This window comes from Caloenas nicobarica, chromosome 14 (assembly GCF_036013445.1).
Source record: "Caloenas nicobarica isolate bCalNic1 chromosome 14, bCalNic1.hap1, whole genome shotgun sequence".
NCBI classification, from domain to species: domain Eukaryota; kingdom Metazoa; phylum Chordata; class Aves; order Columbiformes; family Columbidae; genus Caloenas; species Caloenas nicobarica.
Genome location: NC_088258.1, coordinates 1,320,445 through 1,336,348, shown reverse-complemented (window position 1 = coordinate 1,336,348; position 15,904 = coordinate 1,320,445). Strand labels below are relative to the sequence as shown.

Below are 15,904 nucleotides of genomic sequence, written 5' to 3'. Positions count from 1 at the left end.
CCAGTGGTGTGGAAACCCAGCTGGGAAAATTTAACCCAGTTGAACCATATGTGCAGAGCAAAGAAGAGAAGGACTCTGTATTTATACGAGATGTTATTTTTGGTTCTCATGACCCTGTTTATGGCTAAACCCTACAGCTGTAAATTTTGGAGACAGAGCAAACTTGTGTCCTTTTAACCAGATACAGAAAGATAAACACCTGTAATTCACATAGTTCCTTCCCACTGAAGAAAAAGTTGAAATTCAAAGAAATTAAAGCTCTCAACCCCTACAGGTCACTGCAGCAGAACCACAGGGACAAAAAGGAACGTGCTCACTGCCACACTGTGTCTGCCCCCAGAGGCATCAGTGCTCCCCAGTAGAGAACTTATGGGAGCGACTGGAGCAGAAGCCCCAGAGCCAGCCCCGCACAGCTACTCTGAGATCAAACATCTGGTTCTGCCCCATGCCCAGGTCCTTTGCCATCTGGTACCTCTTGATGCGGAGGAATTCGTTGCTGCCCAGCTGCTGCTTGATGGAGCTGCGCAAAAGGAAGGCTCTGCTGTTGCGGGAGGCGTCTCCGTAGTTGGTGAGCAGGATGACCAGCAAGAACATCATGTAGATGAGGAAATTCTGGCAAACAGAGAGCAGAAAGGGATTGCACCCGAGCACGGGGGGTCGGTTCTCAATCCCGCAGCAGATCAGGGTTTCCCACTGCCTGCCATGCAGGACCAGGACACAAACCTCGCTGTTCTTTCTTTTTCCATATAGGAAGCAGTTTAAAATGAAACCCAGACCACAGGCTCATAACAACATTTGCTGTTCAAAGCAGCCAGGCCAGCACCACATGTTTAAGCTGATACGCATTGCACAATCTCCCCGTACGAGCTCCTATATATTGGCAGCTTGTATACCATAGTTCTGAGGGTTTCCATCCTTTAAGGGGAAATCACGCAGTTAAAAATAACTTGACTTGGCGAAAGCAGCTGTGTGTTCCCAGCACAAGTGCAGGGGATTAGTGCTGAATGAGCTACAAGGAGATGGAAACTTCTTCTCCTAGGTGGGGAGTTAATGTCTTTCACGAGACTCAATCAATTTTCTTGTGCAAGTTGGTGTTTACTTGTCACTGCAAACTTTGCCCTAACCTCAAACACCTGAATTACAGGGTCAAACACACCAGCTGCTCCACATCGCCCCCCTTGATGGTTCTGCCTTCCAGCCACCTCAGATCTCAGAGCTTCATGGAGCAGATGAATGTCACTGCCAGTCTTGTACAGATGGGGAAACTGAGGCAGAGACTAGAGATGTGCCTACTAGCTCAGGCGATCACAGATGGACTGGGAGCACCCACGCAAGGCTGTGTCTCAGCTCCCGGAGCCACTACCCCTGCCCTGGGCACCAACAGGGACATCTCACCTTCAGCATCCTGTGGAGCAGTTTGACCTTCCTGGCCTCCTCCTTGGCTTGGAACAGGGCAAAGCCCTGGGGCGGCCGGACCTTGCTGATCTTCTCAGAAACGTGTTCCACAAACGGATGCTCCACCAAGGTATCGTCTTCCTCTGGGTGCAGGCGCTTGGCAACCAGTGAGAAGTAGAGGGCTTCCAGCAGAACCTGGGGGACACATGGTGTCAGAGCCAGGGGACAGCAGTGCCACCAGAACCCCTCCTGCAAGGCCAGCGAGGGGGACACAGCTGCTGAGCAGCTCTGGGAGTGGCAACATAACCTCTAAACCAAATTGCCACTGGCACTGCCTCTCCTGCGGCTGCTGTGCAGCCTTCTCCTCCTATGGGGACACGGAGATAGGACAGAGCGTTCAGTCCACGCAGTGACTTGATTACCGTCTGGACAAGCCATTAACTATAGCTAATACACAGGTGTACAGGTATGTGCTTGTGTCCTTGTGGTACCCTCACCTTCAGGGGCTCCCAGACCAAGAAAGATGCCAGAAAGCTGAATATCCCTGAGATGAGCCACATGAGGGCAACGCTGGAGGAAAAGCCCACGCCGATCCATACGGAGACCCCCGCGGAGGTGGCGAAGAGCAGGAGGCTGATGCCGTGAGCCAGATAGGAGCACCAGGCTGGCAGCAAGCGCTTCCTGAATGTTTGGTCTGCAACTGGAAGGAGAGAGGGAAAACAAGAGTAAACCTGACTGCGAAAGGTCCCAGTGGGGACAGGACAGGCTGAGCACAGCACTCATCCCAGCAGAGAGCTTGCCAACAGCCCTGGGGAGTGTGGAGGGATTGTCCCAGCCATGTCCCACTGAGCAGGGACAGGGACAGCACACACACAGCCAGCCTCCCACTGCAGACAGGGTGGGCAGGAGAAGGAGGTGGGATGCTGATCTGGGAGGTGGGATGGGTTCCCCACGTTCTCTCAGAGCCCCAGGACCCTGGGCATGCCCAGCCTGGCTGGAGATGTTGCTGTCAAACCCAAGAAAAGCCCCAGGTTTGTTGCTCTGGCTAAATTCCGACTGCCAAGCCACCCTGCCCTGGGGCTTGCTTGGCACAGCTTCCTACAGCCACCCATGCAACCCAACGCCTGCACAAAGATACTACAGCCATTCCTCAAACGAGATGAAATGATGGATTTTAACCGACCCCAGAGGATTGCTGCTCTGTTTGATTTTCCTGCGGCACCTCTGTCCCCACATCCTCCCTGAAGCTGGCACAGCCCTGTGACCCTGGTACCTGTCCAGGTGGACTTGGCTGATCTGCTGACATCCCTGGGAGGAGCTGCCACGCTCTGGCCTTTGTCGTTCAGCTTCTGCATCATGACAGTCTCCACCTTCTCCCCGAACACACTGGACCTGCCGAGGCGAAGGGGTGACACTGCTGAGCCGTGCCACCGTGGGCTCTGGCACCGAGGTGGGCTGCACTCCAGTGCTGACACCAGTGTTGCAGCCCTGGACCAGTCAGAAGCACTTTGAGAGCAGCCCGGGCTGCTGGGGCACTTTGTCAGGAGTCCACAAAGCTCTGGAGACATATCTGGGGCTTTAAAGGGACATTCCAGGTGGCTCCTGGAAGGTGGGCAGTGCCCTCCAGGAGCTCTGGCTGGGGGTGCTGCAGGGATCGCGGCCAGCAAGGACACAGGGACTTGTGACAAGGCTGACCCAGGCATGTGCAATGTCCCCAAGCCCAGCTCAGCTCACTGGGGCTGGGTGCCACCAGATGCTGCAGAGCTGGGCGGGAGGGTGAGGAACAGGAGGCACTCACCCAGCTTATACTTAATATCCTTATTATTTCAAGTATTATAATTATTAGCTTATACTCAGTCCCCCAAATACTCACAGGCCTGAGATCAAATCCGTGTCAGCCCTCATGTACGGCCCGAGGTCCTGGGAGTGCGAGATGCCACTGGCTCCGTCTGCCAGGATCTGCCGGATCAGATCCTCGTCTGGGGAGAGAGTGTGAACGGCTTTGGCAAGAGCAGAGCAGGCGGCACCGCACGAGGGTGGCTCTGACCGTGCGGGCTCAGCCACACTTGTGAGCTGAGGAGGAGGATGGCCAGGATGAGGCCCTGCTCCCCTCCCGCCTGCCTTCTAGTTCCTGTCTACCCCCAGTTTGTCTGTGGAGCCTGGCTTCAAGTTGTACCAGAGGAGGTTGAGCTTGGATCTGGGGAACAATTTCTTCCCCAAAGGGCTGTCGGGCATTGCGACAGGCTGCCCAGGGCAGCGGTGGAGTCACCATCCCTGGAGGGGCTGGACAGACGCGGAGATGAGGGTCTCGGGGACACAGGTTAGTGCTAGATTTATGTTATGGTTGGACTTGATGATCTTGAGGGTCTCTTCCAACCAAAATGATTCTATCAAACTGCTGGTACAGGCGGCCAAGTTATTCCCCTTCTCCAGGCGCGTACAGAGGCTCAGAGCTTCACTGTGCTCTTGCAGTCGATGCAGAAGTGCTGCTCACTTGCAACATTCACATCCCAGGGGAACCGACCTCTCCTTGCTACTGGCCTGCCAACATGGTGACCACTTGCTGCAGACTGACCCACAGCAGCATTTCTGCTTTCCCAGGCTGAAATCCCCACGAAGAAAACACGACCCTCCCTCCTCCTCTGCCTTTCCCGTTGAAGCCAGGGTGATGGCAGCAGGTTCTGCTCTTCTGCCTTCTCCAGAGCTGAGTTCCAAGGGACCCGACTGCTCGTCCTGCCCATCCCTGGGGCATTCAAACCCTGGCACGGAACGATGTTCCTCGCACACCCACCTGAGGCAGAGAAATAGCGAGGCTGTCCCTGGTGAATGCCAAGCGACAAGCTGTCCTCCTCGGCTGCCAACGGGGCCTCCAGGCCGAGGTGACGGCTGGCCCGGCCCCTCTTCAGCTTCTGGATGGTGTTGCCCATGATGGAGGGGTCGCTGAGGAGATCTGGCCAGCTGAGCAGGGCCTCGCTGGATGGCCAGTGCACCAGGCTGCGGGGACACAGGAACGAGCCATCAGGGGGTGAGGACAGGGAGCAGGAGAAAAGCAGCTGACTAGGGCATGGGGCTGTCTAGGAAGGGACCAGCTCTGGGAACACAAACCCCAGCCTACCAAAGCAGAAAACTAAACTCCTACTTGCACCGTCCCCAGAAACCTACTCACCTTTTGGAGTCCTCCAAGAAGAGATCTGTTTTGGTTTGCTCAGAGAAGGCCTGTGGAGGAAGCAAAGGCATTTCAGGCACACGACACTGGTTTGTGCTCAGTTGAAACATCGAGAGTCACTAGAAGCCTGGAGCCTGAGCTGCCCTTAGCCCTGAGTCCGCAGCCCCAGGAGCCCGCTCTCCTTTAGATAATGCCCAGGAAAGATCCACACTCAGAGAGACGGAGCAGCGGCTGGAAACAGCTTGAGCTCAGCCCCTGGGACCGGCCGGGGCAGAGACGTGGGTGTAGACAAAGGGCTGGGGCTCTCCCTCATCCCCAATATTTGCTAAAGGCACCTGAGTGCACCAGTTCTTGCACCCACAGCCGTAGCTGGACACCATGTCTGTGCCAGGGGGCACACACACCCCCGCAGCCTGGCCAGACTTGGGGTGGGAAGCAGGTTACCTCTGCCCGGAGCCCTGGGAAGGTGGGGAAGGAGCTGTCGAGGATCGAGGAGTCCAGGTAGTTGTCGATCTCCAAGGACTGCTGGTCCGAGTGGGTCAGGGTGTGGTTGATGGAGACCTGCAGGAGGGTTGAGCAGAAAGGGGAGGGATGGAGATGACAACATCACGGTGGCTCAGAGCCCTGATGCTCAGTGGCTCCCATCAGCTCCCTTTTCTGCTCACGAGCTCCAGGCCAGGCTGTGGGATCCCAGTTCTGCCCAGCACGGCTGGGAACAGCCACAGGCACATCCTCCCCTGCCTGCCAGGCACTTGCAACCATAGGCACCACAGCCCAGAGCCATCCCAGGTACCAGCTCCCAGGAAGCCACCAGCAAGTTTGCAGCCTCTGACAAAGCAGGGAGCACCCACAGGAACAAGAAATATCAGACACATTTGCTGCTCATCAGTCACTAAGCAGCTGGCTGCAGTACTTAATGGGGCTGCTAATTGTGTCTAACTAGTCATTAAATCCCCAGCTAATCCTTTCACAGCTGCCTAAGCCCAGCTCTGCTCAGACAGCTGAGTTTGTACCCAGGGCAGGCGTTTCATTAGCAACGCTCCACTGAGCAGCTCTCAAGCTCCTGCCAATGCAGCAAAAGGTCAAACCTTTAAACACCATTTGGGTACCTATCACAAGGGAGCAAGTGCCTAAACAGCTTGTAAAATCTGCCTTTCTGGGCTCTGTGTGGGCATCCAGGCAGTGATCTGTCCCTCCAAGGTCAGGGGCTGCTCCCAGCTTGAGAGAGAGGCAGAGATTTGGGAAGGGTGAGGGTCTGGCCAAGCACAGAGACCAGCTGGAGCAGTGACACACCACACAGGGCAGAATCCAGCCCCAGGTGAGCAAACCTGGTGGCATCACAACCATCTGCAACCACTTCTCCTCTTTACCTTGCTGCGAGCCATCCGGAAGAGGAATAAAATGATCAGGTAGAGAGGATAGACCACCACGCTGGACACCAGCCCAACAGCCACCGTGTCCACATTGACAGGGATCAGGTTGGAAATGGCCCCGTTGCTGGAGAGAATCAAGAGAGATTGGAGAGTGGCATTAGCAGGAGCACTCAGGGTTGCCGGATAAGACAAAATTGCCCAATCTGGCATTTCAGATGTGCAGAGAAAGAAACAGGCATGGGCTGTGCAAAGAAATGACACAGCAAAACCAGGTAAGGGTGGAAGCTGATAGGGTTGTCCTTGGTCCCTGATTCTTTGGGACAGGAAGGGCAGACTCCAGGTCACAAATAAGACACCAGTTCCCAGCAGACACAAGGTCTGTCCTGCCCTTTGTAACAAGAAGTGCAAGGGGGACACTGAGGACATGAGAGACAGGCCAGAGCACCACGGGCCAGCGCACCTGAGGTGTAAGTTCCCCACCACGCCGTACCACACAGCGTTGGCACAGAGGAAGAGGAAGATGAGGAGGGAGCAGCAGGTGGCTCTCTGGACGCGGGTGAAGCGGCTGCGCGGCGGACGGTCCCACATGGAGAGCCAGACGTGCTTCTCAAAGAAACCTCGCTGCAACTCGGCTACGAAGATCCGGGAGAAGCTCCTCAGGTCTGTGTCACCTGAGCACAAAAAGAGGGAGATGCTCAGGGCCAGCTGCACCGCCGAGGGGACCCGGCTGGGCCTGTCACTGTCCCTCCTGCAGACTGATATTCAAGGATGGACCCCACAGCATCTATATAGACTCATGGAATCATTTTGGTTGGAAAAGACCTTTAAGATCATCACGTTCAACTGTTAACCTACCCCCGGCACTACTCCATGTCCCTGAGAACCTCATCTGCGTCTGTTCAACCCCTCCAGGGATGGTGACTCCACCACTGCCCTGGGCAGCCTGTTCCAATGCCCCACAGCCCTTTGGGGAAGAAATTGTTCCCAAGATCCAATCTAATGGTCTGTCCTGCACCGCTGGGTCCTTGCCTTGTCCTCCAGCACAAAGGACCCAGCGGAGCACTTGGCTGTGCCAAGCAGCAGTGCAGTGAGGAGCCAGTGTGGAGGCTGCGTTGTCCCTCTGTGGTCCCTCTGCTGTCCCCTGCCGTGAACCCTTCCCCAAGGCGATGAGAACGGCCACGCTGCTCGGCCAGCCCAGCCCCGCACCCCCGGACTGAGCACTCACTGGCAGCATAGACCTCCTTCTCCACCATGCCGTCGTTCTCCTCGCTCTCCACCGACAGCCAGTCGTTCACCAGAAAGAAGTAGCTCTTGCTGCTCTGCAGGTCCCGGACTATGACGTGCTGCAGGTACCAAGAGGGGCTGAGTCCTACAAGAGATGAAGAAATGTGTTTTATGGGAGATGTTCCCTGGGTGGACCTGCAAAGCTGAGAAGGCAACACAAGAGCCGCTCTGTGGGATGGCAGCTGTTTCCCTGTGACACTGTCATCAGTGGGAGCTGCACGGTGCCCAACAGCAAGGTTTGGCACAGCCAGGTCACCTCCCAGGCTGCAGGGACATTTGCAGACGCTGTCACCACACACTGCGTCGTGTCTGGACAGGACTATGGCTGAGCAGTCTGCAGCCCTCCCAGCGATGGAATCTCCATGTCCCCACCCCATCTGCTGCCAAGCCAGTGGGTCACCATGGTGTCCCCTCAGGGTTAGTCCAGGCTGTAGGTCCAGGTACCAGCCTAGAAGAGCCTGGTTCTGACCTGGGCTGTGCTGCCGCAACCCCCATGCCCGCTCGCGTCTCACCTTTATTGTCGTGCCAAATGCGGATGCGCCAGATGCTGCCCAGGCTCCGCTCCGTCGCGATCTGGAATACGTCAAGGCTGTTGCGGTGGAAGGCGTTTTCTCCATCCAGGTGCCTGTGACCACTTTTATTTTCCACGCCGTACAGAGCGATGCCCACGTGGGCCGTGGTACCTGGCGGCGTTAACGGGGCTCGGTCAGGGACACCCACCCGAGGCGGAGCTGCTCCCCAGCCCTGCCTGCCTGCCAGTGACCTGCCAGCTGACGTAGTGGCCCTTCAGAGGGGCCATCTGGAGAGCTGGGAGGAAGGAATGTCCCCAAGAGCCACCCCATGCCCAGGGACAGTGGTACAGCTTGGAGGGCAGCTGCTCTGCTTGGCCTGGTGCATGGACCCTGGCGTGCTCATGGTTCCCCTCTTTGGTGGGGCTGAACCTGATATTCCTCGCCTTGCTAACACCCTAACGGGAGGAGATGTTTATTCTGGATGTTTTTTCCACCAAGTGGTTGAAAGACTTGTTTTCTTTGACTTCTCTCCAGTACCAGTTATCAGATGCCCCTTGGTCCATCTGCTCAACCTAGATGGTCCTTGGGGTGGCTTCAGGAGAAACCTGCTCCCAGTGAAACCAGTGGTTACGCTAAGATCAACGGGAGCATGTTTCTGGCAGTGACACGGTGACACTCCACCTCCGCCCTTGCTTAGAGCTTCCACATCCCAGCTGCCTAGACTTCCAGGGCCAGGGTGATGTTTCTGGCAGTTCCAGCTACAAACCCAGCCCCGGCTCCGAAAGCCACACTTTCTGCTCTCATGCCGCTGGGAAATATTCAGACAGCAGAACAAAGTGACGGATGTGGGGGGAGAGCAAAACGGTCCATTTGAAAGGCCCCCAAGGATGCTTCTGCAGGAGGATCAGGAGTGAGAACAGGCGCTGGCTCTGGGCTGTTCCTGCAACCACAGCCCAGGCAGGGAAAGCAGGGGGTACTTCTATATTGAGGGGTTCTTCTATACTGGGTGGTTCCTTCCAGCAGCAGCTGCCTGTCCCACCTCAAAAGCAAGTGACAGGGCAGCATGCTCTTCTCCACAGTTCTTGGCCTGCCTCATCACTGCAAAAATACCCCCCCGTGGATGCTGTGGGAAGCCCTGAACTGGCTCAGCGCTGCCCCAAACACCAGCTCAGCTCTGGAACATGTGGTGCGTGATGCGCTGAGCTGAGATCTCAGGGGAACTGCACACATGTCACCCTAGGAACCAAGCACAGGAGCAGTCTGTGGACTCACCTGATCCTCTGCCCCAGCCAGTTTTCACCAGGATCTCGTATTTGTACAGCCCGTTCTTCCCGCAGAAGGGAACCACCCCCACGCGGTTAATGTCGATCATGTCCAGCTTGTGCACGATCAGTGCAGCCACCGAGTATGTCACAAAGCAGACGGCACACGTCAGCAGAACGATGTAGTTGAGACCTGGGCCTGGAGCCTAAAAGAAAAGAAGTTGAAAGGCACTTTCCTTCCCCAGGAGGAACCCCCATTCCACAGGAGCTGTGCTGCCTCCTTCCCGGCTGCCATCATCACCACAGATGTGATACCACGTGCAAATAGAGCCGTCCCTGCCCAGAACATGAGCAACGTAGCACAGCAGCGGCTGAAGCTGCTGCAGCAGCTGCCGAGAGCTCTCTGCGCCCCACACATCACAGCTGCGGTCGGGAAGAGCCCAGACACCCCTGGGAGACGGGGAGCAGCTGGCAGATGAGAGCTCCTGGGATAAAACAGTGCTGGGTGACAGCTGGGAGGAGCACTCGGCATCTCCCTAAGGGGCGAACACACTGCCAGGTGTCTGGAATAGAGGATAAAGCCATCTGCAAAGGGCTGTTTTTAGCAGCAGGATTCACAGCAGGATACAGCCCCTCTGCACGCTGTGCCCATCTGCAGCTCCCCAAGGCTCTCAGGTACTTGTGCTGGTCTGGCAGTTAGGCACAGCTCAGCTAGGCACGGCTCAGCTAGGCACGCCTCAGCTGGGCGCATCTCAGCCGTGGCCCAGCTTGAATGTGAAGCCAAGGGGAGCCCAAGGCTTTCATCCAGGTGACAACAATCTGCTTGGAGTGTGGCAACGCTGCACAGCTTCTGCTTTGTGTTACTCACAGGGAAGATGAACTGGACAGAGTTTGGGGGAACGAACAGACTGGCCCCAAAGGCGGTGAGGTGCTGGGTTAAGCACACAGCCTGGTCTGGCCTGGTCTCCTCCAGCGGGATGATCCCTTCTGTCTTCCAGCGTTTCTCCTGCTCGCTGAAGTACTGGCACAGGGAGGTGTAGAGCCCCAGCGTCACCTCCACCGGGGACCAGCTGAAATGGTTGGTGATGTTGAAGTAATACTTCTGGATGGTGTCATCGGTTCTGGAAAAGGGAAAGACAGCAAGGGGGCATTCGTAACCCGCTTGCTGAAGGGACACAAACCCTGTTCTGACAGATGTGCGCCCAGGGAAAGCACCTTGCCCCAGGGACAAGTGAGGACATGATGAATCACAGAACAGTTTGGGTCGGCAGGGCCCTCCCCAGCTCCCCCAGTGCCCCCCCTGCCATGAGCAGGGACATCTGCACCAGCTCAGGTTGCTCAGAGCCCCGTCCAGCCTGGCCTGGGATGTCTCCAGGGATGGTTCAGCCACCACCTCTCTGGCCAACCTGGGCCAGGCTCTCACCACCCCTCAGCATAAAAAATTTCTTCCTCATGTCTGGTCTGAATCTCCCTCCTTTAGTTTAAAATCATCACCCCTTGTCCTATCACAACAGGCCCTGCTAACATGTCTGTCCCCATCTTTCCTACAGGCCACTTTTAAGCACTGAAAGGCCACAATAAGGTCTCCCCAGATGAGGAGGAAAAGCCCAGTGAATGTGGGGTAGCTTACACCGCCCTTTGGCTGTGCAGAAATTCCGGGGTTCTACAGACCACTTTACTTACAATTCTCTTTTATCTTACAGTTTATCTTTGTAGGGTTTCAGCACCTGGAGCACTGCACTGCACATCCTTGCACAGCTCGCACGCCCTCCCCGTGTCCCACCGACCCCCAGGACACTTCCCTGGCAACTCTGTGATTCTTGGCTGGAGGCAGATTTGCTCTTGAGGACAATTAATCCCTCTTTGAGAATCCTGTTACCAACAGCCATGGAAGCTGTGTCAACTTACACAACCAGTGGCTCCACTCTCGCCCCACCTATTCCCAAGGTGCCTATCTTTTCTTCTCAGATAATGCCAATAATGGCTCAGAAATAACACGAGGCACGAACACACACACTCCTGGGCAAGGCAGCAGCAGCTGAAGTTACAAGAACGACTGCTCTGATAAAAACAAGTGAGTTTTGCTGCAAACCCCAACGTTATTGAGCGCCAGCACGCTCCAGCAGCAGGCCAGCAGGACAGGGCTCCCAAGGGAACTTGTGCTCCCCTCCCGTCACACGCTGGGAAGGTGAGCTCTGAGGATAACGGTGCTTTTGTGAAGGGTGCACTGTGTTCAGGAACTAGGCTAACACCAGTGGTGCTTTGCTGCATGAAACGGTTTCATGAGCTGCATGAAGCAACCCCTGAATCTGCAAAGGGCAGGGGGAATCCCCTGGGGAAGGAGTCCTGGTAAACACGGGCAGCTCTGGGACCTGGATGCTCCGAGGATGCAAGTCTGGACACATAACAAACAGATTTCAGCAGGTACCAGGCAAGGGAACAGAGAAAGGGCGGCGGGGGGAGACTCATCAGCAGGAGAGACCCTGGGTGAGGGTCAGAAGACTCCCAGGGAACGGGATTTCCAGCTCTAAGAAGCAGAGCCCTCCCTCACCCGAATCAGAAAGACAAATCCCAGCGCACTGAGCTGCTTTTGCACCAGCAGATGTCTGAGCAGGAGGGAGTGCCAGGTAGAAGAGGCAGCAGTGCTGGGGTACAGGAGCAGAGGAGCGCTGTGCATGGCCAGAACAGCACCAGCCCCACAAAGAGCCTGGCAAAAGCCACAGCAAGGCCCTGAGCATCCCTCACGTACCCCCACGGGACAGCCTGTGGGTGACAGGGATTGCGAGGGAGGCTTCTCTTACCGGGGGGAGGTGAAGAAGGTGTAGAGCTTGTGGTCACTTCCAGCCAGGGCATCCAGGCCGATTTTCTTCGAGGCGCTGCAGTTGTGCTCGTTGGGCTCTGGCTCGTGATGGAGATAAGCCATGATGAAGGGCTCGGGCTCGCTTGCAAGGTAGTGATCTGCGTGGGGAGGGGGAGAAAAAACAGAAGGTGCTTCATAAACACCACGGAGAGCTCGACCACAAGCCTGCTGCCAGCAGTGGATGTTCAGAGAGGAGTGGTGGGAACAAAGAAAGTCGAGAGAGAAGCTTTTCCAGTTGCCATCTCAGTCTGCAGTTCAGAGAATCCCTGAGCTAAAGGCTCTGGATGCTGTTATACCTGACCAAGAGACAGAACAAATTCCCTCCAGTGCCAACGTGGCTCAACAGAAGGGCTGGAAAGAGCAAAAGGCTTCTCAGTGCCAGAATCTGCGAGCAAGGATTACACTGGGGACTGGATAATGCCGGTGGCAGCCGGAACCTCACCCACGTGGTGTGGAACCTGCTGGCTGCACCTGCTACCCCCTCCCACACCAGCTCTCTCTGGACACCGCTCTCCTTTGCTGCAGCACCTAGCCCTCCTCTGCCATGAGAAGAAATTGGAAAGAGCATTAAGAGTTGGATGTGTCCGCGCTACCGTTCAGGACTCTGTAGGTGAGTTGGAAGTGCAGTCCTGCCTCCCTGTTGTTGCTCTCCATTGTCACAATCAGGTTCACAGATGCTCTCGCCTCGATGATTTCAGTGCCAGCAGAGAGATTGTCAGTATCTGTGTTGTTTGACACCATCACAGTGATGGCTTTCTCCGAGTCCAGGCTCCCGATGGGGATCTGCACCCCGTTGTGGGTCTGGAACTCCATGGAGGCCACCTTGGTGGACACGGTGTAGTTGCTGATGTAGCCAAAAGGGAAAGGGTTGGAATCCACTTGGAACATGACCTGAATGACATCCGTCAGGTTGGAGAGGGTGGTATTGAACGCCTGGGGAATGGAGAACTGGCAGTTTGGTGTGTTTTCATAGCAAAGCAAGTTAAAGGGGTCAGATCGCTTGCCCGTGGCCTTAATTTCTCCTCCCACCAGCTCGAGGGGCTCTTCGTTCAGCACTCTAGACTTCATGAGGATGCGCATCAGGCTGGAAGACAGGTTGTAGGCTTTGGGAGCCAGCAGCAAGTTGTTGGAATCAGCAAGCAGCTCCTGGGGCTTGGATTCTTGTGAAACCGTATTGACCAGGTGAATTAGGTCACCTGCCAGGGGAGAAATAAAAGTGCAAACTGAGGAAGTGGTAAACAGCCGAGATAACTGGTACAGTCTAGATAACATCTGACACCCTCCCAAAACAACCAGACAAGTCTTTCCTTACTGTCGTCTTCTCACTGTAACTCTACACACTGGAAGTTTTCAGTAGCCCATAGCTAAACATAGAACTGCCAGCAATTCCTGCAGTTTCTCAGCTCATCTATGAGATTTGGTGGTAAATACTTGATCACAACAGGCTTTATTTTCCTCCTGTGAAGTGACTAGAAGAGCTGACTGGGAACCAGGGAAGGAACGGATAAAGCAAATATATATTACTAAGTTTTTGCATTATAAAGTGGAGAACACTCAGAAACACTTAACGAGGAGTGCAAAGAAGGTGCCTCTGCATCCTCCCAGGGTAACCAGGTGGGAATTTCCACTCAGTGTTTACAGGTGCCCCAGCAAAGTTTGGAAACCTCCTCAGCTTGCAATCGGGAAGGCAAGCATCTGGAAGCCGTAGCTGTTACTCATTGTTTACTACAGAGACAATTCCCCAGAGTATTAGTGAGTTCACTAACAACTGTCACACTGAAGTGTCTGCAGAGACAGCTGCCAAAGCCAGGACAACCCTGGGAAAAGCGCAGGGAGAAGAAAGTACTGGGGTGCCACGCTCCAAATGTTAGATACGATTTCCCTAACAGCTTGAGGAAGCGTGAGCCAAACCTCGAATGGCTCAGCAGAAACCCTGCAAAGGTTCCCTCAGCCTAGCGCCCTGCACAGGGGACCTGTGCCCTCCGCCTGGTCACCTGTCACCCGTCCCTGCAGGGACAAAGCTGACCTGTGATGTTGAGGATGTTGTCGGCGATGCCAGTTGGTGTCACCGTGCCCTGGGTCATCTCCCCTTGCAGAATGGTCATCATGGTCTCCAGCTTGTTCAAGGTCCTCGTCAGGCAAGACTTGCACACCAGTTCCTTGCTCACCACCTGCCAAGGGAAACACGGGCTGATGCAGCAGGAATACTCCAGAAAGACGAGGGCAGCTGTGGGAAGTTCTGCTGGCTCAGCCCTGCAGAGACCTGAGCACATTCGCTCAAACACCGTTTTCATTCTGAAAGTCACCCCTGCTCTTCCCAGCCCCGGAAGATGCCAAGAAATGCCAAGACGCTGGTGGTGTCTCCAGGACATTCAGCTCCCCTCACGTTTCAACCTGCCAGTGTACAGGCAGACGTGCCGGGGGGATGCATTAGGGTTGGAAAGAGCAATAAAGAGCAGCAAATTCAGGTTCCCTGGAGTTCACTTGTAAGGACCAAGCATGTCTCCTGCTGTTGGCCCTCACAAGCACCCACCACGCTATTCCCACAGAACTCTACCAGAAGGAGCGGGATAGGATTCCTTCATCCACTCCACTACCTTCAATGGAAGGTTTATCCCTAACTGAATCCATTTTGGTGTCCAAAGACTCCTGAGAGCTGTGGGAGGGATCCTGCCACTCAGGCGTGATGGATGTCCCTCCCTCTGCTCCCACATGTGGCCAAGAAACAGAATGTTCCAGCCATGGCCTGGAGCTCCCCACGCTCTCCAGAGTTGGATGGGAGGGACCGAGGAAACACATGGAAGCTGTTACCACAACCCCGCTCCTAGCTCTTATTCATCTCTTTTTCTCTTTTAATCATCATAGGATTCAGATGTGATTCACCATACGTTCTGGTGAAGAATCAAAATAGCATCTGCAGGTCTAGAGTTCCCTCTTTTCTGCTTTTCTTGGTAAGCGAGGAGAAGCGAGGACAGACTGTGCACATCGGAGTCCAGGAGGCACAGTCAGGTACCAAGGAGGTGGAGAAGAAAAAGGGTTACTGGGAGAAACCACCCAAGGAGCCACTGCTTAGGAAGGAGAATCTACTCAGAAGACTGAGGTTCTTTTTTTCCCTTCCAGGAGAAATTTATTCTAATTTTTCCTCTCTCCTGTAGGTTAAATCAAAAAAGCATCAGCACTGATTGACACTTCTACAGGAAAGGAAATGTGTGAACTCCGCACTAGTCTCAACCACAGGGGAAATTCTAGATTACTGTTTTTCTAAGCTTTCCATTCCAATCCAGAGCACAAACTAATCCTGGAACGTCAGCTTTTCCCGTGAAACAAAAATTCTATTCCTAGACCTGAGCTTCCACAGTGAGATCGAGTCACAAGGCACGAGCACATGGGAGAGACAGAAACAACCCAACCCAGCACCAGCATGGGATGTGCCGAACCCCAAACCCCTGAACAAAGATGAATGGAAAGAAGCAATTTTGGAGGTTTACAGACTCTGAAGCAGAGGAAGGTGCAGAGCAGGGACTCTGTGGGTGGGATGCAGTAAGTCTGTCCCCTTCCCACCAAGCGGGGCTGCGGACCTGGCTAGAAAGGCGATGCCAAGGCTGGGGTACCGGACTCCAGTCCCGAAAGCAAAGATTTGGGAGGAAGAGCGTGCCAGAGCTGCCTGGCTGAGCACCAAACCCCCAGCACATTATATAACTGGGCTCTCTTCCCTTTGCCCATCTGACAAAACACACAAAGCCACTCCTAAATCCACCAGGCAGCAGCCCCAGCGCTGGGGAGCTGAGACTGGGAGCTGGCTGGGGAAAAAGCGCTTCCAGTCAGCAGCAGAGATTCTGTGAGTCCCCCAGCAACTTATTCCAGTGCTTCTCCAGTCTGTCAAGGCCTCTCCTACAGTCTCCATCTGCAAGTGGAGGAACCTCCTTGCCAGCAAGCTGCCACAGCAGGGCTGCCGCCAGAGAAGCAGGACAGAGTCCTTGGGTGCTGTCTTCCAGCCCATCTTATCCATCTTATCATCTTCTCCACACCTGCTAGATGGGTGGCAGAGTGAG

The 15,904-nt window shown here is 55.0% G+C and overlaps 1 protein-coding gene across 3 annotated transcripts in view; it reads right to left on the bottom strand.

The window, feature by feature from the left end:
• Positions 1-15,904, bottom strand: part of PKD1 (polycystin 1, transient receptor potential channel interacting) — a 90,608-nt gene that overhangs the window by 9,989 nt on the left and 64,715 nt on the right. For 2 of the 3 annotated variants that reach the window (XM_065645258.1, XM_065645259.1), the window contains exons 22-38: positions 13,879-14,023; positions 12,446-13,048; positions 11,794-11,950; positions 9,861-10,113; positions 9,003-9,198; positions 7,731-7,901; positions 7,160-7,303; positions 6,395-6,605; positions 5,932-6,058; positions 5,006-5,122; positions 4,562-4,611; positions 4,187-4,389; positions 3,269-3,374; positions 2,669-2,787; positions 1,893-2,095; positions 1,396-1,590; positions 473-612 (exon numbers count right to left, since the gene is read on the bottom strand). In XM_065645258.1, the coding sequence (XP_065501330.1) occupies positions 473-612; positions 1,396-1,590; positions 1,893-2,095; positions 2,669-2,787; positions 3,269-3,374; positions 4,187-4,389; positions 4,562-4,611; positions 5,006-5,122; positions 5,932-6,058; positions 6,395-6,605; positions 7,160-7,303; positions 7,731-7,901; positions 9,003-9,198; positions 9,861-10,113; positions 11,794-11,950; positions 12,446-13,048; positions 13,879-14,023 (3,140 nt within the window). Of the gene's footprint in view, positions 1-472; positions 613-1,395; positions 1,591-1,892; positions 2,096-2,668; positions 2,810-3,268; positions 3,375-4,186; positions 4,390-4,561; positions 4,612-5,005; positions 5,123-5,931; positions 6,059-6,394; positions 6,606-7,159; positions 7,304-7,730; positions 7,902-9,002; positions 9,199-9,860; positions 10,114-11,793; positions 11,951-12,445; positions 13,049-13,878; positions 14,024-15,904 lie in introns of those variants that run through there. The other variant, XM_065645260.1, reaches the window with a different exon arrangement.